General features: G+C 40.5%; 1 protein-coding gene across 4 annotated transcripts in view; it reads left to right on the forward strand.

Moving 5' to 3' along the window:
• Positions 1 to 26,605, forward strand: part of CPNE8 (copine 8) — a 165,081-nt gene that overhangs the window by 60,601 nt on the left and 77,875 nt on the right. For 2 of the 4 annotated variants that reach the window (XM_037010073.2, XM_037010062.2), the window contains exon 6: positions 6,155 to 6,231. The exons of the other annotated variants lie outside the window; for them this stretch is intronic. In XM_037010073.2, the coding sequence (XP_036865968.1) occupies positions 6,155 to 6,231 (77 nt within the window). The remainder of the gene's footprint in view (positions 1 to 6,154; positions 6,232 to 26,605) is intronic. 4 annotated transcript variants of the gene reach the window in all.

Raw genomic sequence — 26,605 nt, forward strand, 5'->3', positions numbered from 1 at the left:
GTGCACATTTTATCGGTTTCATTATTTTAATTTCCATTTTGTTCAGCAGTGATGGTGTTTGTGTGTTCCCTGGATGCTAGCGTCTCCCCTCGTATGGATACGCTTAAATCTTCTGTTTTCTTAGGTAAACATGAAACAGCTTTTACTGAGACCTTTTCACACAGACTATGTTTTACTGAGTGAGACCCAGAAAAACTTGTTACTCTATTGGCCAAATCCATTTAATACATAGTATGTGCAGCTGCCCATTGATACCAATGCCCTTAGAAAAGAGTTCTGGGTCCCCCATGTGTGCTTTTTGCCGCTGACTGAGAAGAGCAGTGATAGGTTCCACATCGTCAGTATTCGACTCTAACTTTCTGCCATGAGACAGAAATGCAGGGGTTTTTTTAACCCATGAACATATTTGTATAGTCTGTTTTGAAATTGGGAAAGACATACTAAGATAGTTAAACATGTCCAGACTTTAAGTACTTTTTACCTACTTGGGAGCAGCATTCAAAATGATTTGCCGTGCTATGAAGGATTTGTCATTCTGTCCGCTGACAAGTTCCACATCCAGTTCTTTTCCAGTCTCTCTTCCCCGCCTCACTGTTTCCTGCACCCCCGCCCGCAACACGTGCAAGAACAGTTCACACCAACTCCGGTCGCCTTTTTCTGCACTGTTCCCTACCACTTGCCATAGCTTTGCTTTGGGCCTTAACACACGGCTTTTTGTTAAATACTATCGCGTTCTGGTTGTTCTGGCTTCCGGATCTTTTACTCCCTCCTCCACACATTCTGCAAACTGGCACCTGAGTGATCTTAGAATGCACAGTTCTAAGGGTGTCTCTCCGTTGCTGAGAAGCTTCCAGTGGCTTCTGATTACCATAGGGCAGCTTTTTTTTTTTTTTCCACAGTCTTGGCTCCTCATCTCCAATTCTGCCCTTTACTTAAGGAAGCTCTTTTCTCATTACTTTTTGCCTGTAACTCATCTGTCCTCTGGGACTTTGTGGAGGAGAAATAGTCCTTCTCCATCTACACTCCTAGGTTCTTGGCTGAGACCCTCCGACCCCCTTATTAAAAAGACAGATGAACAGGAGAAAACAAACAGAAGTTTAATAACATGTACATTTCTAAATACCTGCAAGAAACCCAGGAAAACTGAATAAACGCCCCAAAACGGCTAAAACCATCACCTTAAATACCGCTTCTACCGAAGACGAAAGAAGATGTTGGGTGTGGGAGCTCAGTTATGGGAGGTTACCAGGAAATGCCCAGTAAACGGGGTGTGGTGGATATGCAGATTTATGTCCCTACCTTCTCCACGGATAACAATGGAGTCATCCGCCCCCCCCACCATTCCTTGTACAGAGGAGAGTTGTTCTTACAGATAGAGATTTCTCATGTAAAGGTAAATTTTTCTGATAAAAAGGTAACTTCTCTCAGTTTTCTGAGCTTCTCCTGTGTCTGCGGAGTTTCCTAAAAATAATTAGCCTGAAATAGTCCTTATAACAGGCATATTTGGTAAGGCAAGTGCTGCTACCCTTCAGGCAGAAGGACCAGCTCTTCTCTTCCCGGGATCTGATTCGTGGCTGGCCCTCAAGGCTCGCTTCCTTTAGGAAAATACATCCTGATGACCCTAGTCCGTCATGCTCTTCTTCCCTCCTGAAACTCTTTTTCCTCTTTTCACCAAATAGCATGGTTCTGTTACTGAACCCCCAAATCTGGATTCACATGCTGGATGCACAGTAAGCCAGTCTCTGCATGCCTGGGTGTGAAGCAGAGAAAGCTTTATTATCAGAAGGACAGTCCGTGAGAAGGGAGGGGACCTTTGCCAAATCACCTTACCTGATGGGGCCGTGGCTGGGGTATATACTATGGCGAAGGAAGTTAGGGCAGAACCTGGAAGGGCCTGGCAACTTCTTGGCATCATGTGCCAATCCCATCTTCCTGGAACCACTCGAGGGGCCCTGGCATGGCTCATGTTGCCTCCACACCTGGTGTCTGCTCTGCAACACCAATGCCCTCAGCCAACAGACCCCCAGTCCTGTAACCAGCCTCTGGGAACAGGGCCAAGGACAGGACAAGGTTAATGTTCCTTGCGTGGACATGAAGCAGGTCAGCCTGCTCAGGAAGGAGAGCCTGGGGAAGGCAGCAACGAATGAAGAAATACATGTCTGGGTTCTGCTTTTACTTTTATTAGGCATTGTGTTACCAGGCGGTGGATTGTGAATTCCTTGGTTCTTGACTTCTTGAAGGGAAGCAGTGGAGTGACCCAAGAGAGGGTTAAGCTGAAGGAGGCTTTTATTTAGCCCACCTTAATGGGGAGGGTAGCAGTCTAAGTCATGGCCCCAAATATGTTGCAGGTTGAGTTTGTTCTCCTTGGTTCTTGTCCCCCAAAAACAAAGAATTAAAAGGCAGAGACAGAATAGCAAGGCAGAGTGAACTTTCATTTGAGTACACTCAAGGGAGGAGCAGGCCAGAGTGGAGGTAGACAAAGGCCCCAGACTTTTAGGGGAGGGTCTATTTATCACATCCTGGCTGAGCGGTGCGTCTTTGACTGACAGGGTAGGTCATTTGATTGATAGCTGTAGTTCTACACCCATTCCTCTCGGTGCACGTGTCTTTTCCCAGAATGCACACAGAAAAGCCCATGGTGGAGTGGGAGCAAAATGGCAGTTTTATTTTAATGAGATTGCGATGAGGTGTGCTTTGGGCAGTCCTTAGTTCTGCTCCACTGTGCCTGTGTTAGGAGCCGGTTGGAGCCAGTTTAGCCTAGACCCATTAGGCAAGGAAGTTATCTCCCTGCAAAGTCTTTTTTGTCTTCATGTGGGACCCCTACCTGGATGGTTTTATCCCTTAAACATTATCTTCCCCTTCCCTGGCTGCTCATGTCTATCTTTCTACCTAAAATTGTACATTTGTATTTAGTAAAACCTAAAACAACATCTTGTTTGCTGTCATTCCTCTGTTCATCCTTCTTAGGGCTTCTCCTGGGCCAGTTCATGGTACAGTTTAGGGAGGTCTTCCAACGTCTTTCCCAGGACAGAGTGGAATCAGCTGGTGAGAATCTCTTGCTGAAACACCTCCATATTTTCTTGATTCACATTTTTGGGTTGTATTGGAGTCCTTATTTTATTGGCATGTGAAGTTGCATCGTATGTATGATATTTAAATTCGTAGGCAGCATATCAATCTAGAATCAGCCAATCTGGGTTAGTCCTGACTCTGCTGTTTACTAACTGCTTAAGGTGTGGAAAAACAAGCCTCTCAGGTGCTTAGTTTCTTTATATATGAAATGAAGTATCAATAATAGACCTCTCATTTGGCAAGGTCATTCTGAGTCGTGAAAATAAGATTCATGTAGTTGTACATTAATGAACTTTATAATGTATTATGCTTAACCCACTTGTAGGCACTTAATACTGTTAAAAAAGCAATACCCCCCCAAGTAAATGTGAAGATCTAATTGGCTTTGTTAAGTGATTCATGAATGGGGCAGCCTCCCCTCTGGCAAGTAGAGACGCTCCAAGGAATTGTGCAAAATGGAAAGTGTTTATAGGCAAGAAGAAGGCAGCAAGTTATTAGCAAAATAAAAGAATGGGTTGTTTCGGGCAAGTCTCTTTCTCTTAGGGGGAAAGGATGGGATTTTATGATGCACGTTGCCCCATCTTCTTTTAGGGCAGACGGGGAGGGCTTAGGTAACTGATTATTTCATCAGTGATGCTGACCAGGAAATTCCTGGCTAACTGTATTTCTGAGGGAGGTTGAACTGTAATTAGCTTTAAATATTTGGCCCTGGTTTGGTAACTTGGCCTTGCAGAAGTGACACTGTATTGGGTCTGTGTGATTTTTTTAAACAATATATATACTCATATTAACTCAGGTGACAGCTCATTGTGTCGTGGGGCAACCCTGTCCAGGAGGTCTCCCTGCATGCTTGCTGAGACCTCATCCCGGGAGAGGTTCTTGACTCTGACAGAGAAAGAATTCTTGGACAGGTCAGAGGAGCGTAGGGAGGGAAGGAATTCGTTGCAGCGAGAGTGGTAGTGAATGGCAGCAGCCACGCAGGCAGCAGAGAGCAAGGAAGAGCAGAAGGAGGAAAGCAAAGTTCTTTGAAGTCCCGCTGGGCGCAGGGCAGATCCCCTGCCAACTCCTGGAGCCAGGGTCACCTGGCCTCGAGTGTCTGCTTGCATCTGCACGGTGTGGGAACTAAGCCCCTACCACCCTCAGGATTTGGGGGAGCCACAGAGCACTGGAGGGAGTGAGATTATGTTCTGAGAACTTCCCAAAGCAAAGAAAGGAGATTTGGGGCAGGCTGCTGATGAACATAATTGTACAGCCGCCATCCCGTCTGGGTCACGCGGGCAGCGGGAACTTTCAAGCCCATTATCAGAGATCTTGGAAGCCCTTCCCTACTTGTCAGAAGTAGTGGGGAGAGAGAGAGAGGACTTATGCTTAAGACTAGAAAATTGTATGAAATACCAAAGTGACAAGGCCATTTACCACTGGGAAAGGGGTCTCTTCTTAACCTCCTGGCAGGCTGGAAAGAGCACAGAGACAAAACACAATAAGCTGAGCAATAAGGGGGTTTTATTTAAGGCAAAGTACTCACTCAAAGAAAGGGAGAGTGGGCAGCCTCAGAAGACAGGTGTGCTTAAAGCCTAGGATTTGGGTTTTTAAGGTTTTCAAGAATGGGGTAAAGGGCCAAGGGACTGTGGTTTCTGATGTCTATCTCCAGGGACAGAGAATTAGCATGAGCAGGCCTCTAGATATGCTGTGAGATAAACTTAACACAAGAAATGTATTGATCCTTTTCTTCTCCAAGACAGTGGTTGCCCTCAAGAAGCGGAAACATATCATTTAGAACTACTTGCCCTGCCTTAAGATAGAGTCCATTGTGTTTGAAATGAAATCTTAGCTTTAAGATGGAGCACCTCCTGCTCGTCTAACTATAGCTCAGCATTTTTCACCATAGTCAGGAAAAATGAATCATGGTGCTTGCCCCATGTTCCTGCGTTACCTCACTTGAACCCTCAAAGTGACTGTGTGAGGGAAACTGTCACATGTCAGTGATGGGGTAACTGAGGAGCTTAATGGCCCAGTCACAGGTATTGGGGAGGAAGAACTTTCCTCCACCCTTCGAGGTGTCTCCCCGCTGGTCTAAGAATCCAACTGACATGAGACAGATTAACAGGAGAAAAAAACAAAGGTTAAATATATACATATGGGGAAGCCCTGGGTTCCAAAGACAGTCAGGAAGAATGAGATACATGTATCTTCCTAACCAAGGAGTGGGTAAGGGTCTGAGACTTCAAAGGAAAAGGAAAGTAATCCACTGGAATATAAAAAGAGAAAGTGTTTGGTAAACAAGACACTTGGTGGGCCACACAGAAACCAGGTAGGGGCACAGAGAGGAATTTGGACAGGCACAGCCCCATCCCTCCCCATCCACCGTGCCCCGTGTACACTGGGAGACAGCTCTCTGTGTTGGCGGCTCTCTTTCTGGAGTGGTTCCTCCATCTCAATTCTTTTTATGTGGTGGTGAGGGAGGGAGGGCAGGTCCAAGTTTTCTTTCTGAGTCTTTTGGGTCTTGATGGTTTCTTAGCTCAAAATAATCTGCCTGTCACAATGGCACCTCTCAGGCAGCCTGCCCTTGGTTCTTGCCCTGGTATTGTGTGGTTGTATGGAACAGACTGGGAGTGTGCCTGGGGGCCCCAGTTGTGACCGCGGTATCACGGCAACCTCTCTGTGCGTGGTAGCCAGTACTGTTAGTTACCTGGCAGTGCTCTGTGCTTCACAGAGTGCCTCCTCAGCCAAAAGTTGGTGATTTCAGAGACCTGCAAAGGCAAGCCCATGTGAATTGAAATCCTGGAACTTTGTTGAGTTTTCATTTTAATTTAAAAAAGAAAAGAAATGCATGTTTAAATAGCCTCAATAAGCAGCCTGCTCTGTGAGGCTTTGATAGAAGAAGCCTTCTATCAAAAGCACAGACTGTGCAAACATAGAGGAAAATCACAGCCTAAAGTTAATGCACATTGAGCTAATTTTATTTACTAGTCAAAGTTAGAGACTTGAGTATTTCAGCAATGAAAACAATGCAAATATGATATAGAAAATGCATAAAGACAGTTTGGGAACTTATGAGCTTTAATCCTTTTATCTATTGTAGGACTTTCTGGGACAAGTGTTTTGTACATTGGGGGAAATTGTTGGTTCACAGGGAAGTCGCCTGGAAAAGCCAATAGTGTAAGTATTTTTTAAAAAATTCCAACATGAAATGTTAACTCTTCTGTTTCTGTTTTGGTGGTTTCGAATTGTCGAACACATGGTTGTAGACCAAAAGTGTGTTTTGAAATCTTATTGGAGACTTTTTTCTTCCCCAAATAATGCTGACATGTTTGTAAAGGATCATTTATATTTCAGCTGTCCTACGGCTTGTTACAAAATGTTCACAAAATAGAATGAAATTTAAACAAGAAAATGTGTTGTTTTCTTTTTGGTTTTACTAGTGATTCTCAGATTTTGTTATTTCTGAAAAAGAGATTTTACTCCTTTGGGGTAGGGACTATATGTAGCACCACCTTTAATAGTACCATATGTTTAATGAATGCATTTTTAGTGCTTGAGATACTGATAAGTCTCACTGTAAAATTGGTCTGTAAAGAAGAGTAAGTGTGTAAGTGCCCAGAGAAGGTGGTCACTCAGAGCTGTGTCATCCACCTTCTCCTTCAGTTCCTGGGATTGTGTTTTGTTTTCAGGTCAACCCCATGCATGGGACAGTCCTATTGTCTCCAATTCCAACGAAGGCAGACATCAAACTGTAGACATTTTCCCTAATCCTTCCCTCTCCCTGCCTTCCCACCACCTGCTCCCTATCTTAGTTATTTGGGTTCACTTCACAGCTGACCACACTGTCAGAAGGCTTGGGGGATTTTGAAGTCTGTATCTTCACCAATCTTTTTAATAATAAACTCACAAAGTAAATGGGTCAAAACTCTCCAAATTTATTCCCCTGGACATCAAATAGTTGAAATGGCCAAGACGTCGTTCTCTATGTAAAACTGAACTTTATACTTAGTGTGTTATTAGGCTACTAAGAAGTCTATGAATTCTAACTTCTTTTATTTCACTTGTTTTTCTTAGAAAACTATTATTGAATGTCTGTTTGAAAACTTTGCCTATCAACTACCTTTTAAACATTCTTTCCATGCACAATTTTCTTTCACATCTCCATAGAATTTGTAAGCTTATGATTCAAGTATATTTATGCTTACTTTAACAAGTCATTAATAAGTTATCTGTAAAGCAAATGCAAATATTTTATAACTATATAAACTTTTCATGGCATTGCCTAGTCTTTGACATAGGCCTCAAAGATTCTTGGAATATCATTAAATCAGCCTTTTTCTTGCTGAACAAAAGAATAGTATGTATAATGCCACCACTAATGTCTTAATGCCTTTATAAACTTTGAGGCAAACACAAAAGCAATGAAATACAGAATTTTTATTTCAGAGCAAGAAAACAGAGAACTTTTTGGAACCTGCATCCATATTTTTAAATTGGTCATTTTGCTGGGGATTTTTATCTGCTGTTATTTTCTCCATAAGAGGAAATCATAATTCTAATTTCAGATATCTCAAATTACCTAGAAATTTTCCCTGTAGAAAATCATTTTTACAGTAGTCTTAAAAGATGTTGAGAAGTTGATATTATAACAGTTGGAGTATGTGGTAAATAGAATCTAGTGTAAGATGTGGTCCTTGTTAGTCTGATTCAACAATTCCCACGGGACAAAACCAACCAAACAAGCTCAGTCAAGGGGTGAAGACGCCTCGCGTAACGATTGGCAGCATATGCAAATGCTCGCAGCATTTGCTGGCAGTTGAGTCATAAGCATTTTACATAATCAGAAAGGATGAGCTGCCCTTTAGATTTTTGTTCGTCCCTGAGGATCGTGCAGCGTGAAAGAGGCCAAAGCTTCAGAAACCTGTTCAGACCACATGGAGCTACTGTAGCTACATGCTTCGCTCCATCTATAGGATCTTCAGTAAAGTCAAGTTTATTGAAAGTGTTGATATTATAGCTATCTTTTAGAAAATGGTGCAATTCATTCTGTTTCTTTTTTTTTAAGTGTACATACCTAATCTTTTATTTACCCTTTGACCTTACCGGGCAGTCTTCTCGTGCAAATCAACAATATGGAAAGGGTTAAAAGGTGGACTTGCCGTGTGAGCGGTGGGAGATATTTTGGATTTTCCTGAGTAAGTTTGTTGCCACTAAATGGATAATGATGGTAAAGCTTGAGTGCCGCAAAGAGATGGGTTCCACGAGAAAGAAGCCGAGAGCTAAACTTGTCCACACTGCAGGGTGGTGACCAGTTACAGGATTCTTGAGGTGAAGAGAGCAGAGGAATGAGATGAGAGAGGAACTCAAATAGGGAAGCAAAAGTGAATGTGAGTAGCCTGCTGGTGGAAGGATATTTTTGATGTATTAATTAAAGCACCCAGTAATACACTCATGTGCTCTCACCTGAGCAGTTACTCCAACCCAGGTGAACCCTGGATTGGGGAAAATAAAGCAACATTTTTCAGTCTCCCACCCTCTTGCTTGAGAAATTACTGGCTTTTATTAAAAATGCTAACTGTGAGAGGTGTACGTCTAGGGGCAGGAGGACCTGGGGGTTGAAGAAGGTGCGCTGGGCTGAGCATGCTGCCAGGGGCTCTTGGAGGTCAGGTGTTCTGAGAGAGGCAGCTTCTATTCACAGGGCCTTTTTCTCTGTTACCTCAACCTCAGTGAAAAGGAATCAAAACTATTCATGCTTTTTATTTGAAAAAGCATAGTTGGGTTGAGAGAGAGAGGGCAGTGCTATTTGCGTGGAAGTTTCATCTGTCCGTAATGTCGACGTGCCCCTCGGAGCAGCTGGTCATACTGTTGGAGGCTCTCAGATTCCACACTCATCCGTGCCGAGCCCTGCTCGGTGACATCCTTGTCCATGCACTTGATTTTTTAGACCAACCTAAAGGATAGATGGCGGGGGGAGATGGGAGGGTTGGAAGACATGGGACAGTGCAGTGGACAGAATGACTTTGGAAGAAAGGATCGAGCCAGGGACAGTACTGGGGCTGATGAAAGTCAGGGAAGTGTTTTCTTTCCTCCGATGGGAAGCTTGATCACATACATAACTTATAAGATTCCATGTTTTATCACATCGTGTATAAAAAATAGCGGATTATATGAAAGCCTGGCAGCAATGATGGAACTGTTCACAGTGGGGAAATTGGTAGTTAACAGGCACGTCTCTTCCTCACAGTCCTCTCGCCCCCAGCACGTGAGCCCGCCCTGACCAGGGGTTTAGCTACCTAGTTAAAGAGAACATTGTAGGAAGGTCCCTACATGTCCTACTGTTTCTCATGGTCCGTTCCTCATGGCTGGAGGCAGAAACCGGATTTGTCAACTTCCCTGCTGCAGCCATTACTTTCGGCAGTCTTGTTAAGGAGGTAGGGGATTTTCCCTCTCTGGATTATATGGGATTCGGAAGTGTAGCAAAGATACTGTAGGCTTCAAAATTCTAGCACCACAGATCTACCCACAATTCACAAAATTGACTCATCTTGGATTTAGAAAGTTTTCCTGTGTCCCAAATATTATGTATCTCAAGTAGCATCATCCAAGTGATTTGGTGCTTATTTATACATTTGTTTTGGAGATTTATTTTCCAATTAGTTTCCAATTTATATTCTAAGTTATTAAAAAACATTCCCTTGTTATTCTCCCTTTAAGTGGCCTGGTTTAAATTATTTTCTGTTAAGGCATTAGAATAATTTCTTCTAGTTTATGAATTGCAATTGCGTTATAATATCAGAGATATTATATGATGATAACTATAAAATTTGAAGATTTAAAGCAGACATACTAGAGTTTAAAATTATTTATTATTAACCAAGCCTTTGAAAATTTAAATTATGTTTACTATTACAAAGGAAAAATGGTTTCTTGTTCATAGCCTCATATACCCTATTAAATGATCAGAATTTGGATTTAAACTCATCTTTTCATTTTCCATGTTTCAGTTATTGTAATTTTTAAAAATAGATATTCTTATTTTATTGAGATGCCCTTTTATGAGAAAAAATTATTTAAAAAATATCTTGTAGGAACTGAGGTAAAATTTTTTGAATTTGCTGTTCAAGAATTTTTAATTTACTTGTCTAATAGCAGCTCCTGAGTTTCACAGTTTCCAGCAGTCTGCTTTCTTGGATTCAGGCTTTGAGCAAACACATTTCTCGTATCTTAATTCCATCGTACACTTTGGTCTTTTCCCTGAGCGCTCCTAAAATGTGTAATGTGCTACTTAATTTGCCTGCAACATTTACTGTGTCTTCCTATGATTCATAGGCTCCTCTCTTTAGATCATCCGATTGTTACTTAGCATTATCCCCACTCAGCAGTGTGTTTTCTCATGCTGTGAGATTGTAGCCAATTTTCTGTGTGATGCTGTCAGAGTGTCTTACTTCTTCTATCTTTAGGGATCTCGGTGATGGATTCAGCAAAGGTTTCCAAAATGCTAGAATGAGCACCAGTTTAAGAAAGATTGTGTTCTCGCCTCTGGGAGGAAAGTGTTTATTATGTTCATCAAGTAAGAGATCTGTTTGTTCCTGTTACTCTCCCCCAGGCCTGACTGGTTCCGTGGGACAGGATAGGGCAAGGAGGCAGGGGCTGGATGGGATTGAAGGATTCTTACTCCGGGAAGGAGCGTGAACTCCATGGGAACTGAACAGCAGCTGTTTGACTAAAGGAGAAGATTATGTTTGCAGGCTGGCTGTATAGCAGCGTGTGACCCAGGCAGTCCTCAGTCCGTAAGGAGTGGAGGAAGGGTTCGAGCGTGATCAGGGAGTGTCCTGACAGGTGTGATGAATACAGGCTCAGGGACCCCGGGGCAGGTAATACTTGCCAGAGCAGCTCGCAGTTGTCAACGGACAGAGGGACTCGGGCTCTGACCTAGGGTTCAAGGACAGATGGCCCAGCAGATGCTGAAGTTAGAAAAGAAACTTGGGGAGTGGAACAAGGCAGAAAAGAAGCTTCGGACTAAGGCAGAAGATCAAAATAGAACAGGGCTTAAGGGTTGAAAAAAAGCTGACTCCTATATGGCCCTGTTGTGAAAGCTATATTGTGGCTGGGCGTGCAAGTAGAGATGGAGTCAGTGTGAGAAGGAAGAGGACGGAGAAAAGGACAGGAGAATGGTTAGTCTTGAAGGTGAGAAACACAACAACTTACAAAGAAGCAGTGCGTGTCTATTGTGCAGCTTTTTGCGTGTGAAAATATAGTCAACTCTGGGTCAACTGCTGACCTTCAACGTCATCTTGACTTTATTAATGTCCCTGCAAATTAGATTGGTATTATTATACTTTCTGGTTTATTTTACTTGGTTGATTTCAAGGAAGACCTTCAGATTTCTTGCACAAGTAACTGTGTGGAGGGAGGTACAATATTCTGACAAGAGAAAGATCATTCACTTCTGGGCATGCACAAGTGCTCAGTAAGTTTTAGGGATAGATGAGCCATGCTACCATGTACGGCAGATTCTGGTGTTCACCCAGAGTATAAATATTTGCAACAATTTTTGTGTGTGTATGTATTTGTCTCACCTCATTGGGTTAGATTGAAAACTGGTGGAAAATTATAACTGAAGGAAAGAAATCATTAGACATGGTCTGTGTTATTTTAGACGATGGGTTCTGAATTAAATGCTACCTACATTTGTTAAATAAACCTTCCTAGTTTCGCTTAGTTTTAATATCATATGGGTTTCTAAAGGGTTACCCTTTGCATAGACAATGTTTCGAAATCATGTTGGAATAAAGTCTTTCAGATAAACTACAACTTCCTCTAGAGTGAAATTTATTGCTTCTTTTTCCCCTCCTTTGTGTATTTGCTGATTCTGGGACTCAAAATGCAGGCTAGGAATGTTCTTTCTATAGTTAAGCAAACTAGTAGGTGAGAAAAGACTTTTATGGGCCAATCTTGGTTGGAGCTCTAACCCATTAATGAGATGAACGTTCGGGAACAAACATTTAGGCATTGTCTCTGCTCTTGTAGTTACACTCAGTTTCCCACTGCATTTATGATAGAATTCAAGTACCAATACTTGCTTTGTCCTCAAAGTAAGTGAAAGTGAGCCGTGAATTATTTTTTTATTAATACCAGTGGTTAACTTGATTGGGTTCTTCTAATGTGTCCACTGCTATTCTACCTGCTTTACACAGAATGACTTCTTTAACCCTCATGTAACACTGTCATGAGGTAGGTAGGCATCGTTATCCCATTCATCGGAGGAAGAAACTGAGAAAAGGACCCTGGAAAAACCAAGCTTCAAAGAGAGGCCATTTGGCTCCTGAGTCGCACGCTTAACCATAGGCACTATATCGCCTTCACCAAATGAATACACTGGAACTTAGTACAGGTCTGAAAGAAATCTAAAATTATTTCATTTCATATTAATAATGCAAAAGCACTTGCCTAAAAATCAGGAACATCTCTGGGTGGTGAGAAGAGCTTTCCGGGGACACCCATTCATATTTCAAGACGGGGTTCCCTCTGCCCGCCTCTGACCCTACAAGTCTTCCCGAGGCACAGGCCAGCGCCCCAGTTTCTCCTGAGGTAGAAAGTGTTCATCCCTACAGAAGTGCCTGCTTCTTGCCTCCATCTTGGATCATGAAGACTCGGCTTCCACGGGCTACTCCAGGCTGCATGGAATGGGCACTGAGGGTTTCTCTTCCCTGCAATCGCTGACAAGACAGCGATTACCCTGAAGTGAGGGGATGTGTGGCTTTCCAGTGCCAGCCAGTCTCCACCCCGGGGGGCTGCAGCCACTCTTTCTGTGATCAACTAAGTTGAAAGGGCTCTTCTCCAAGTATTTTCTCAGCATCAGCATTTTCTTTTTTATTTTCTCCCTTTTTAAAATTTTATTTTCATTTTATTTTGATATTGTTAATGCACAGTTACTTGAACAACATTATGGTTACTAGACTCCCCTTATTATCAAGTCCCCCCCCCACATACTCCATTACAGTCACTGTCCATCCGTGTAGTAAGATGCTATAGAATCATTACTTGTCTTCTCTGAATATACTGCCTTCCCTATGTCCCCTCAGCACCAGCATTTTCTAAGTAACAATACTATTGGCACTTAAAAAACACTTCCATATCTAGTTTTTGAAAGAATTAAGTAGGTATATCAGATTTTTTTCCTGATCTTCTGGACAAGCATCGTTTTGAAATCACGGTGTGTTAATAAGGAACCTGCACAGTGTTTTCATTCTTGGTCATTTCTTTCAGTTGGTTGTGCACAATTGCTTACTTGTATTTCTGAAGACACTGGGCTTTTTGTTACTCTTCCCTTTCAAAATTCAGGAAGGAAAGAGGTTAAATATAGTATTGGTAGTTTTATTTATTTTTTTAAAAAGCCTGTGTGTATTATTAGCCTCGATCGGGCTATGGTGCCATTTTAGGTACAGGCAGATTCTTACAGGGCAGCAGGCTGCTCGGAGAATAGATTCTAGTAAGTGAAGAACCTCAATGATCTTTTCAGCTCCCTGTCTGCTTGGACACCAGTATTGACTGGACCCTCTGAGTAATAATGGAGATTGATCAATTGAATCTCAACTCTTTACCAATTTGTGTTAATTCTGATGAAAGACTCTAAACATCGAGGGCAATTTAGTAAACTGATATTTCCAAATACATAGAATCCAAAATATATTTTTAGTCATTTTCACAAATGTGTTCAGTTTTTAACCTAAGTATACCATGTCGAGCTAACTGAATTGTTAGCATCTCCCAGCATCAGGGAGATTGTTAGCATCCCCCTTGTCTTCATAATATTTTGTTTATTTAAGATTCTCTATTATCCATTCTTAAGCAGATCTACTTAAAAAAATAAAGAAATACACAACAGATTCTGTTCTGTTCTTATGAATTCTGTGACCCAGGACAGGTGTGGGCCCCACAGCCTTCTGGAACAGAGCACCTGAGCGGCTTCCTAAAATTCAATCAAGAGGCTAAATGCTTCACCCATCCTTTCTTCTTTTAACAATTGTGAAAAGACTTAAAAAGAAACCATTATATCCTCTGTACCGTAGACACCTGTTGTGCCTTGTACATAGTAAGAATTCAGCAAATGTTTATTGAACTGAATTTACCAGAATAATAGTCACATGTGTGTTTTTCTTCTTTGTTAACTACACTAAATGTCTCTCCTACAGATTGTGTCTCAGGGTCCTGGGACTTGGAACAGAATTTTTAGATTATAATATTGCTGCGTATTCATTTTACTACATTACAAATGCACGGTATACTTTTAGTAGTACTACTAACCTAATATTTCTGTAGAGAGTTGAATGGATCTAGTTCATCACAGGCAAAGTAGTTTAAAAATCTTTTTTGACATACATGGTACTTAAGAGCTGGGATCACACTATCTTGTCACTCATGGCTTTTAAAGAAAATCTCTATCTCCAAAGATTATGAGCAGTTTACTTTGTTTTAGCTACTGAAAAACTGTGTATCAAACCATTGATTATACTCACTATGATTCTGTACCATGATAATAATCATCTTGCTTTCCTTTTAATGTCAACATTTACATTCTAACTCTAAAATGTGATCATATTTAATTTGATTATAATGTTAAAAATTACAGGGTAACAGATGGATTTCTTGATGAGCACAGTGTTTCAAATTTTAAACAAAAGTTGCAGTTGCTGTTTTCTGGCATGACATTTTTACTAGTGAACATAGTGTATTTCCTTTTGTAAGAACTGGTTTAGTAAAATCTTAGAAATGACATTCTGTGAATATTTTAGAGATAAAACATATTGCAAAGAAAGATAAATGCAACTGATTTAAATGAAATGAATCATTAGGTTTGAAAAACTGCTTGCATGGGTCCTTTATATTTGCCTTTGGAAATAACATAATTTCCTCATATAATTAGATTTTGAAAGAAAGCTAATACACTAAAAGTCAGTTCTACTTCACTTGAATGTTAATGTTAGAATTTTCAGTTATTGAGCTATTTATGTGGTTTTGATTTTTCTTTGCTTAACAAGAAAACATTTGACATCTTATGTCATCACCTCCTGGTATTTTCCTTCCCTGTTTCTGCATGCATGTGGTCTGAATCCCACAGGGTCCCAGTTTGGAACCAAATGGTCTGGTGACACCCCTGACGCCTGGTCACCAGCCCAGCTTCAGCCTTCAGTGCTGTGACCCTCGTGGGCACATTTTCCCTTTCTCCTCAGCAACTTTTCCAAAAGGTCATAAATAACCCTCTTCAAGGCCTCTATGTCACACACTTTCTTCTGATCACTCCCAGACAGACTTGCCTTTTTATTCTCAGAGAATCCAATACCATAATAATATTAGTTCCTGTATTTACTCAGCACCCTATCAGATTGCACCCAAAGCTTTTGATATATTATAGCATTGGATCTTTCCTCAACCTAGCAAAATAGAGATTATTAGTTGTATTTTACTGATGAGCAAAAGAGGTTTAGGTAAATTCCTTGCCCAAAATCAGGAGAAGGAAGACAGGAGCTGCTTTTAAAAACGCAGGTTTGGCCCTGAAGTCATTCTTCAGTTTTTTGTTGGCTACAGGTGGGATTCACATTACCCTCCTCCCTCCTGCCTTCGTTGAGCATACGGTTTCTTTTCTTCAATAAACAGTTGTGTCCATTTGTGCCCTGGATTCTCCTGCACACAGGCATCGCTAGGGCCCTTCGTTTCTCTGCGGCCTCCTCCCGCCATTCCCCCGGACACACGGCTGCTTCTTTCTCAGGCTGTCAGTCTCCCTCCATTCTTCCCATCATGGCAGATAATCTTCAAAGACTTTTCTTGTACAGCTTCTCAACTACCGCTCGCTCTCCACGCTGCTCTCCCTGACCCCCCTCGGACGGCTTGCTTGGGGCCAGGCACCCTCTGTGCCACATCCACCAGGTGCTTGCAGTCCCGATCTATTGCGTCTTTCTGCGGCATTTGGTGCTGTTGACCACCTTGTCCCTGAAACTCCCTCCCTTGGCTTTCCTGGCCCCGCCTCTCCTAGTTTCCTCCTGGCCCCGCCTCTCCTAATTTGCTCCTGGCCCCGCCTCTCCTAGTTTCCTCCTGGCCCCGCCTCTCCTAATTTGCTCCTGGCCCCGCCTCTCCTAGTTTGCTCCTGGCCCCGCCTCTCCTAGTTTCCTCCTGGCCCCGCCTCTCCTAGTTTCCTCCTGGCCCCGCCTCTCCTAATTTGCTCCTGGCCCCGCCTCTCCTAGTTTCCTCCTGGCCCCGCCTCTCCTAGTTTCCTCCTGGCCCCGCCTCTCCTAGTTTGCTCCTGGCCCCGCCTCTCCTAGTTTCCTCCTGGCCCCGCCTCTCCTAGTTTGCTCCTGGCCCCGCCTCTCCTAGTTTGCTCCTGGCCCCGCCTCTCCTAGTTTCCTCCTGGCCCCGCCTCTCCTAGTTTGCTCCTGGCCCCGCCTCTCCTAGTTTCCTCCTGGCCCCGCCTCTCCTAGTTTCCTCCTGGCCCCGCCTCTCCTAGTTTGCTCCTGGCCCCCTGTAGAATCTGCCTCTTCACAGCCCTGAGAATGGCCTCACATGTGCACAGAATGCTGGGTGACGTTTTTCTCCTGGCAGTGTCCCTCGCATTGATTGGGGTGTCAGATGTGTGTGTGATTCACAGTTTAAGGCCTACAGCCTACAGGGTGTGTTACTCTGCGCAAGCTCTTTAATGGCCCTGATTTCAGCTGTCACCTGTGTCGCTGATGCTCACATCTTATGTCAATCATATTCTCTCCCTGGCCCCAGGGGCATATGTACCTGCCTATTGAACACAGACATCTCAAAGAAATCCCAAACTGAGTATGCCCTGAAAATGAATCTATCATGTATACCATCGAAATTCTTCTCGCGCTGTCCTTTCTCTTTTTCTTCCCACTGAGCTGTAGGCTAGTGTACGTTCTTCAACTTTATCTGTCTCCACTACGTAGCACAATGCCTATAAAAGGGTAAGCAAGCAATACATCTTTTTCAAGTGATTATATTACAGAAGCCTAGAGAGTGCTAGCTGCTGTGACTTGCATATAAGTAGGTAAATATTTGTTGTGTAAACAAGCAAAGGAATTATATTCTGTTTGTATTGCAGTTCTGTAAAGCTAAGTAATCTATTTGTCTGTAGCTATTTTGCTATTTGGGCCTACAAATACCATGAAGTATAAAATGTTATTTTCATTAGTATTCCACTGTTGAAAGAGCACTTTGACTATCATTTACATATACTAGTACCATCAGAGCAAGAAATATGATCATAAGATACTTAAAATATGAGATAAAAGACACATTCATATACTAACCAAGAAAAGACATAGTTTCATATTAGGTTTACTTCCTAGATTAAAATCATTAATATTGATGAATACAAATGAATTTTTGCATGTTTATTTCTGTATCGTATTTTGCATTTCCCTGCGGGGGCAAGTTTCAGTTATTGGTATGATGTTTCCCCTGTAAGCTCTAAGCCATTTACCTTCACAATTCAAATGTACACAGAAGTGATATGAAATATTTAGGTGTTACCAAATTGTAGTCCAATATTACATAAATACTTCATTGTGCCATGGGATAACTTTAAGAATTACATTAACATTTTTTAAAATTTGATTTTTAAAAAAGAGTTCATCTGAATCGTTTGCTTGTTGCTCCAATCAAAATAGATCTACTTAACATGAAAAAGGTGTTCATTTGTCTTTCATCCAGTTAAGAATTAGCCCTATTTTAGTCTATGCTTCTTTCCCCAACCCCTCCAATTCGGACGTTTGTTAACTGCAGTTAAGAGTTGGTAAACTTTGTATTGAGGATTTTCTCTTAATTCCATTACCTTTAAGGTAAAACACTTAGAATCCTTATTCTGCCCCTTTAGCTGCCTAACATTCTGTATCTTGGACTCTCCCTTTCTCTGTCCTCAGTCAATAAATGTATTGAATCAGAGAATTAGTATAATAAACAAGTCAGCACTAAGTTTGCAGAGAAGGCACGCTACTGGTCTAATTTGTTACTCTCTCGTACATTCATATTGACTTGCATTCTTTAGCTAGGGGCTTCTGAAATCACTTTATTAATTGCAACTCACTTCAACAAATGCTTAGAGAACATAAAATGTTGTATGTCTTCAGGTGCAGTACCCAGAGCTGGCAATGCAAAATCTCCTCTCCTAGATCTCACCGCAAACACAATAACTATAATTCGTTGAATACTTGCTCTATGCTACATTTATACACATGTGATATTTGCATTGCAACTGCATTATCTTCATTTCTGAGATGTGGAGACTGAGTTTCAAGAAGGTTAAACTTGTTCAAAGTCACAGTCATTAATTGATGTATCTGGGATATAAACTCAGCTATATGGAAGTTCCAAACAGGGTGTGTGTGTGCTGAGGATCAATGTGCCACAGTAGGAGTAACTACAAGGTAGAGAGGGAAGAGGAATTACTCCAGGTGTGAGAGTCAGAGAGGCAGCATTTGATTTGGGCTTTGAAAACTGAAGAGGGGTTGAAGAGGTGAATGGTCTAAAGATGAATCTAGGATCCTAAATATTTTAAATGTTGAGAAAGGCTAATGAAGGAAATGTGTTGAGGCAGGAGACATTTTATGTTACCCTTTCAGTGATGAGATATTGCCTCTAGCTCAGCATAAACGGATTAATTTTCTGAAAAATATTAAGCCTGATACAGCTCTTCATAAGATTATTGAAAGTGATGTTTCAGTTTTCATGTTCTTCTGCTTACATAACTAAAATTATACTCTGTATATTTTTCTGTGACTTGATGTTTTGCTCAGAATGGCTTGTGAGAGCCGTCCTATCCTACGTGATGTGTGAATGTATGAAGCTATACTTCACTCATTTATTTCAGAACCATGTTTGTGAATTGTAAGTACATTTACCTGATGACAAGCGGATGGACTTTTTGTAGTTTCTAGCTTTTTCTATATAAGCTGTGCTGCAATAAAAATTAATATATGTCTCCTAATTATATGCTTAGGAATGGAATTCTGGGATCCTCAGAGCATGTACAGTATGGGAGGGAGAACTTTGGCCCTCATGAGCTTTGCCATCTGGTATGTTACACCCATGGTTATGTTACTTACATGCAAGTGGAAGTTCGTAGGTGTTATTAAAATTTACTGGTCAGCTGGCTTTAGGATAGGGAGATGATGGCGAATTATCTAGGCTAGCTCAGTGCGGTCACGTGAGCCCTTAGAAACAGAAGAGAAAGGCAGAACAGGAAGTGAGAGAAATGCAGGAAACAGGGAAGTCTCAAGGCACGGGAGGGATCTGACCGGCGTTTGATGTCTTGAAGATGTAGGGGCCACATGGAAATCATGAAAAGAATATGAATTCTGCCAACAACTTGAATGTGCTTGAAAGTTCATTCTCTCCCAGATCCTCTAGATAAGAACCCCGGCCAGTGGACACGTGGATGTCAGCCATGTGCAGCCCTAAGCAGAGTCCTCAGATGCTCCTGCTGGCATTTTGACCGACAGAACTGCCCAGTAAAGAATGGGCGTCGTTTTAAGCCCCTGAATCTGTGGTAGTTACAACAGCAATAGGAAACCAGTACGTTCTTTGGTTGCTGGAAGTGGGATGCTGCTATGATAAACACCCAGAGCTGTAAAAGTAGCTTTTAAATCAAGGAGGACGAGAGAATTTTGAAAAGCATGTAGGGAAAGCTTAGACTGCTTTGTACACGTTGATGATGTAGGCAACTGTCGGCTTACCTAGATGGGAAAAGACCCTCAAAGGAAGAGATTCAATGTCAGGAAAGTGTACCCCAGAGAAATGATTGAGGATGTGACTCTACAACTTGTGCTGAAACTTCAGGGGGATGTAAAAATCAAACTACTCAGTCACGCAGAAGGCTCTTTGAAGATATCAAGTAAGTGACCCTTAGATCCCCTCAGTTGTGTTAGCAGGAGCTAGAAATTGAGATGGATTATCTAAGAATGACTTGTGGAGGAGCTTCTTATCGAACAGAGCGAGTCCCGTGACATCCCAAGAGACCCGCAAAGCTCTTGAGACTTAGGCCAGCAGAAACACTGCTATCTAGACGGAAAGGAAGAGGGAAAGAAATGAAGGACGGCTGTGGACTCCCGCTCTCCCCCGCCCCTGCCACACAACCCAATTCCGCTGGCTGATAAACAAGCAGGCTGATAAACTACTCAGTTGCAATCTTTTGCTCGCTTTCATAAAAGATGAAGAATGACCCAGAGATCGGAGCTGCAAGCCATGGAAAGGTACTCGGGCGTGCTCAGCGGGGATTTCAAACTGCTTTAGACTGGCGATTCCATTTTACCTGATCCCCCTGCTCTGTTTGAACCAGGACATCCTCACTGTTCCATGCTTGCCTCACCATTGTACGCGGGGCACAGGTCCCCTGATGTTAGGAACTGTGCTCCGGGATACGAGCACCCAGAGCCTTAAACGCACGCAATTTAGATGATGATACCTGGCATTTTGGAGCTGCTTATCAGATGCTTATTTAGATGAGGTTTTGAATTGAGTCGATGTTATAATGGAGGAGCCCTCCTGGGACCTGAGGGGTGGGTGAACGGGTTTTCATATGGGAGGGCGATGATCATTAGGCCTTAAGCGTGGACTGTGGTGGCTAAGATTTGCTCCCCGGGACCCTCACACTCTGTCATGCCTGTGGTTAGGCTATGCTATATGGCAAAAAGAACTTTTCAGATGTTATTAAAATAGCTAATCAGATGACCTTAAGATAGGAAGATCATCCTGGATTTTTTGGGTAGATCCAGTGTAATTATATGATCCCACAAAGGCAAAAGAGAATGTTAGAGAGACTTTGTGATATAATGAGTTCTAAGAAATACTCATTCAGATGGCCAAATATATATTTCCCAGGTATATTTGGTCTTCATCCACAGTTCCTGAAAATACTTCAGAGCCTTAAAGGTGAAATGGGTGTCTTGTCAGGTTGATGAGAGACTTTGGGACCCAAGGGCGGGGGCTGGAGGTGGAATCAGCCAATGGCCAATGATTCAGTCAATCGTGACTATGTAATGAATCCTGCCCAAAAACCCACGAGAGGAGCACATCGCTCTTTTGTATCTTGCTTCTCTTTGGGAGAGAGCTTCCACACTTGGGGAACCAGAATTCTCCCACCTGCCTCCACCCTGGGCCCCCAGCTGCACAGGATAGAAGCTCCCTTATGTGGGACCTGGCCCTGTGTATCCCTTTATCTAGCTGTTAACATGCGTCCTTCATGGTAGTCTTTATTAAACTGGTAAAGTTAAGTGTTTTCCTGAGTTCTGCGAGCCACTCCAACAAATGAACCTAAGGGGGAGGTCTGGGGAACCTCCAGTCTGTAGTGGGGTGGTCAGGAGCACAGGGAACTGCCCAGGGCTTGCAGCTGGCATCTGGGGTTGGGGGTGGAGGGCAGTCTTACAGTACAGAGCCCTTAACCTGGGGATGCTGGTGCTGTCTCTGGGCAGATACCATCAGAATTGAGCTCTGGAACACCCTGCTGGTGGTGTTCAAGAAGACACACACACACAGTTGGAAAAAGACTTGTAGGTCAAGGACTCAACTTCTTAGTTGCTCGCTTGAAAATGTAGGGGGCCAATGAGAAGGAATTATATTCTACATCTTGACAATCTCAAAGATCCTGAAAGCAGGTTTTCTCCCAGAACCTCCAGGAAAGAACTCTTAAATTTTAAGGAAATTTTGAAAGAACTCACCCCTGAATTTTGGCCAGACCCTAAGTAGATTTCCTTGCTGTGCCAACTGTACTTCTAGCCTTTGTGACTGTGAGGTAGTGAATAGGTGTTGCTTTAAGCTGCTCAATGTGTGACAATTTGTTATGACTGTTTTAGCATTTTCAGATTTGTTAGAAATTACCAAATTGTTTTCTAAATGGCCCTTCCAATTTGCCCTTCGTGGCAGTATAAAAAGAATTCCATTTGCTTCTACTTCTTGTCAAAATTTGATATTTTTTTAATTTTTCATTTCTGTCAATATGCTGTATATTTCAATTAGCATTCCTCTGTTTACCAATGTGATATTTGAACATATTTGTGTTTATTTATTGCCTATTTCTTTTCATCATATTCTGTAAAATGCCTCTTCATGATTTTTGGTCATTTTTTTCCTTGTAGACTGTTTACCATTTTCTTATTTTAAAGAATTTTTTAATGTATTCTTGATACTAATATTTTGTTTAACTATTTTGAAAATATCTTCTAGTTTGTGACTTTTTTTCTTTTTCTTTATGGTGTGTTTTGATGAACAGAAATTCTCAATTTTAATGTCAATCTTAAAATGATTTCCCTTTTCATTTGTACTTTTGTATTGCTGGTTAAAGAAATTCTTCATTATCCTGAAGTTATATTTTCTTCTCAGAATTTTATATTTTTGAATCACGATTTTAAGTTCTACATTTAAAAATACTATGCAATCTGGTGTTCTCAGAATAACTTCAGTTGGCCATTGTTGTATTGTTGATTGATTGATTGGCTTATTTTTTACATGCCATCTTCAGCATTATCAGTGTACAGTTAAGTGATGTTAAGTATATGAACATTGCTATGAAACAGATCTTCAGAACTTTTCCAACTTGCAAAACTAAAATTATACCCATTAAAAAACTTTTCTTCCTCCTGCCACCAGCCACTGGTACCCACCATTCTTCTTGCTGTTTCTATAAACTTGACCACTTTAGGTATGTAATGTAAGTAGAATTATACAGTATTTGTCCTTTTGTTATTGGCTTATTTTACTAAGTATAATGTCCTCAAGGATTATTCATGTTGTAGCCTGTGAGAGGATTTCCTTCCTTTTTAAAAATGAATAATACTCTATTGTATGTATATATCACATTTTGGTCATCCATTCATCCAATTGACCTTTGGATTATTTCCACTCTTAGCTATTGAGAATAGTACTACTATGAACATGGTATGCAAGTATCTCTTTGATACTTTGCTTCCAGTTCTTTTGGACATATAACCATAAGCAGGATTGCTGACCATATAGAAGTTACACTTTTAATATTTTGAGGAGCCTCCATACTGTTTCCCCAGCAGCTGCACCATTTCACAATCCCAGCAGTGTTCAGAGGTTCCAGTTTCTCCACATGTTCACCAGAACTTGTTATTTTGGTTTTTGGTTTGTTTTGGTTTTTTTTATAGTTGGGGTGATACAGCATTGTGGTGTTGTTTTGCATTTTTCTGGTGATTAGTGACATTGAGCTTCTTTTCATATGCTTTTTGGTCATTTCTATATCATCTTTGGAGAAATGTATTTAAGTCTTTTGCTCATTTTTAAGTAAGGCTTTGTGATTTTTCCCCCATTGAGTTGTAGGGGTTCTTTATATTTATTAACCTTTATTATATACTCTGGATATTAACTGTTTATCAGATATATAATTTTCAAATACATACTCCTATTCTATAGGTTGCCTTTTCACTGTTTATATTGTTCTATGAGGTACAAAAGTGTTTAAGTTTGATGTAATCCTATTTATTTATTTTTGCTCCACTTTTGATGTCATATCCAAAAAGTCAACACCAATGTCATGAAGCTTTCTTTATATATTCTCACCTAGAAGTGTTATAGCTTCAGGTCTTGAGCTTGAACATTTAGTCCATTTTGAGTTGATTTTTATGTATGGTATAAGACAAGGGCCCAACTATATTCTATTCTATATGAATATACAGTTTTCCCCACACTAATTGTTGGAGACTGTACTTTCCTCACTGAGTGTTGTTGACATCCTTGAAGATCATTTGACCATATATGTAAGGGTTTATTTCTGGGCTCTCTCTGCTTTTTCATAGGTCTATTTGTCTATCTTTATGCCAATAACACACAGTTTTGATTACTATAGCTTTGTTATCTGTTTTGAAATCAGGCTGTTTGAGTCCCCCAACTTTGTTCTTTTTCAAAACTGTTTTAGCTATTTAGGGGTCCCTTGAGATTTCATATTAATTTTAGGATGACTTTTTCTATTTACTTCTGCCAAAAAAATGCCACTGAGATTTAAAGATAGGGATTATGTCCAATATATAGATTTGTTTGGGTAGTATGAACATCTTAACAATATTAAGTCCATGAACTCAGGATGTCTTTCCATATATTTGTGTCTTCTTTAATTTCTTCCAGCAATGTTTTATAGCTTTCATTGTAAAAGTCTTTCACCTCTGGTTGATTTATTCTTAAGTATTTTATCATTTTGATGCTATTATATATGAAATTGTTAATTTCTTTTTTGGGTTGTTAATTATTAGTCTTTGAAAATACAATTGATTCTCTTAATGTTGATTTTGTATCTAGCAACTTTGCTGAATTTATTAGTTCTAACAGTTTTTTTTTTAATGTGGCATCTTTAGGGTTTTCTACATATAAGATTATGTAATCTTGCACACAGGAATAATGTTAATCTTCCTTTTCAAATTGGATGCCTTTTATTTCTTTTTCTTACCTAATTGCCCTAGCTAGAATAACCACTATGATGTTGAATAGAAGTAGCAAAGGTAAGCCTCTTACCTTGTTCATGATTTTGGAGCAAGAGCTTTCAGTTTTTCATCATTGAGTATGAAATTAGTTGTGGGTTTTAATATATTACTGTTACTATGTTGATGTAGTTTCCTTCTATTTCTAGTTTATTGAGTGTTTTTTATCATGAAATGGAATTGCATCTTGTCAGATGCCTTTTCTGCATTCATTGAGATGATCACCTGATTTTGGGCCTTCATTTTGTTAATGTGGCATATCAAATGGACTCTAATATGTTGAGGCATCCTTGTTTTCCAGTAATAAATCCCACTTGGTCATGGTGTATAATCCATTTAATATGCTATTGTTAAAGCCAGTTAGCTAGTGTTTTGTTCAGGATTTTTGCATCAATATTCACCAGGAATATTGCTCTATAGTTTTATTTTCTTGCAGTGTCTTTGGCTTTGGTATCCAGGTAATACTGACCTCATAGAATGAATTTGGAAATGTTCCCTCCTCTTCAACTTATTGAAGAGTTTTAGGAAAATTGATATTAATACTTTAATGTTTGGGAGAAACTCCCCAGTGAGGCCATTTGGTTCAGATTCAATCTCTTTACTAGTTACTGCTCTGTTCAGATTTTCTGTTTTTCAATGATATAACCGGTAGATTGTATATTTCTAGGAACTTATCCCTTCTAGTTTATCTAATTTTTTGGCCTACAATTGTTCATAGTATTCTCTTATAATCCTTTAAATATATATATATATGGTTGATATTGGTTCTAATGTTCCCTCATTCATTTTTTATTCTATTTATTTGAGTGTTCCCAAATTAACATTGCTCAATATAAAATTGCTCAACAAAAGGTGTACTCCCCTGTTGTAGTATGGTCAGTTCTTGCCTTATATGTTTTAGAGCTGTAATATTTGATGGACACAGTATTGTGATTATTCTATCTTCCTAACTGATTGCAACTGGTGTTATTACACAGTATCTATTTCTAGCAATCTTTTAAAATATAAAGTCTTTGTTATTAGTGTAGGTACATTGCTTTTCATCAGGATTAGCTTTTTGCCCCACAGTATATCTTTCCATTCCTTGCTTTTGAATTTTCTAAATCCTTAAATTTTTATGTCTAAAGAACTTGCTTATGGATGGATTTTATTATTTTATATAGAATTTCAATATGGGTCATTTAGTTCACTCACATGTACTTAGTAACTATTCCTCTGGGTTTATTTCTATCACCTACTGGCTCCATGTTTTCATGTTTTCTTTGAATTTGTTGTATTTTTCAAACACCATTCCACAGTTTCCTTTTCTAACCTTTAGATTATAAAGTGTTCAGAAAATTGCAGTTTCCCAGAAGTTTTTAAATATATTTACTTCATTCATCAAATTCCATTTACTTATAGCATATTTTTGTTTTCTTCCTTAACAACAAAAGAATACTGGAAAACTTTAACTTAAATTCTCACGTCCTGATCAGCGCTGTCATTATCATTTGTACTTGTTATTTCAGTGTTTAACATTACTATTACTGATTTATGGTAAATATTTATTAAGATGCATCCATATTCACCGCGTCCTTTATTGTTTCTTCTTTCATGTCAGCCTCTCCTACTGTGATTGTTCTCCTTCAGTTTGAAGTCCATTCTGGAAATACCACAAGCAAGCGTGCTTAGCCAAAAATTCTCTCAATTCTTACTTGTTTGAAAAATGTCTGTAGTTCATGCTTGTTTTTAAAAGAGACATACACTGTGTGTATTCCAAGGGCGACAGTTATTTTCTTTCATACCATTGAAGATATTTTTAAAATTATCATTCAGCCCCAGTATCCCTTCTGAGGGGTCAGCACTAGTTTAATATTGTGATTTTAGTAAGCCATCTGTATTCTCTCTGGCTCCTTTCAAGAAGTGCCCTTTGTCTCAGTATTTGGCCATGTCCCTATCGTGGGTATAGGCATAAATTTATTTTTATTTATGCTGCTTAGAATTCACTGGTCTTTTTGAATCTGGAAATAGATTTTTTTCCATCAGTTTTAGAGATTTCCCAGCCCTTCTGCCTTCAAGTATTT

The sequence above is a fragment of the Manis javanica genome, chromosome 15 (assembly GCF_040802235.1).
Source record: "Manis javanica isolate MJ-LG chromosome 15, MJ_LKY, whole genome shotgun sequence".
In the NCBI taxonomy this organism is placed as follows: domain Eukaryota; kingdom Metazoa; phylum Chordata; class Mammalia; order Pholidota; family Manidae; genus Manis; species Manis javanica.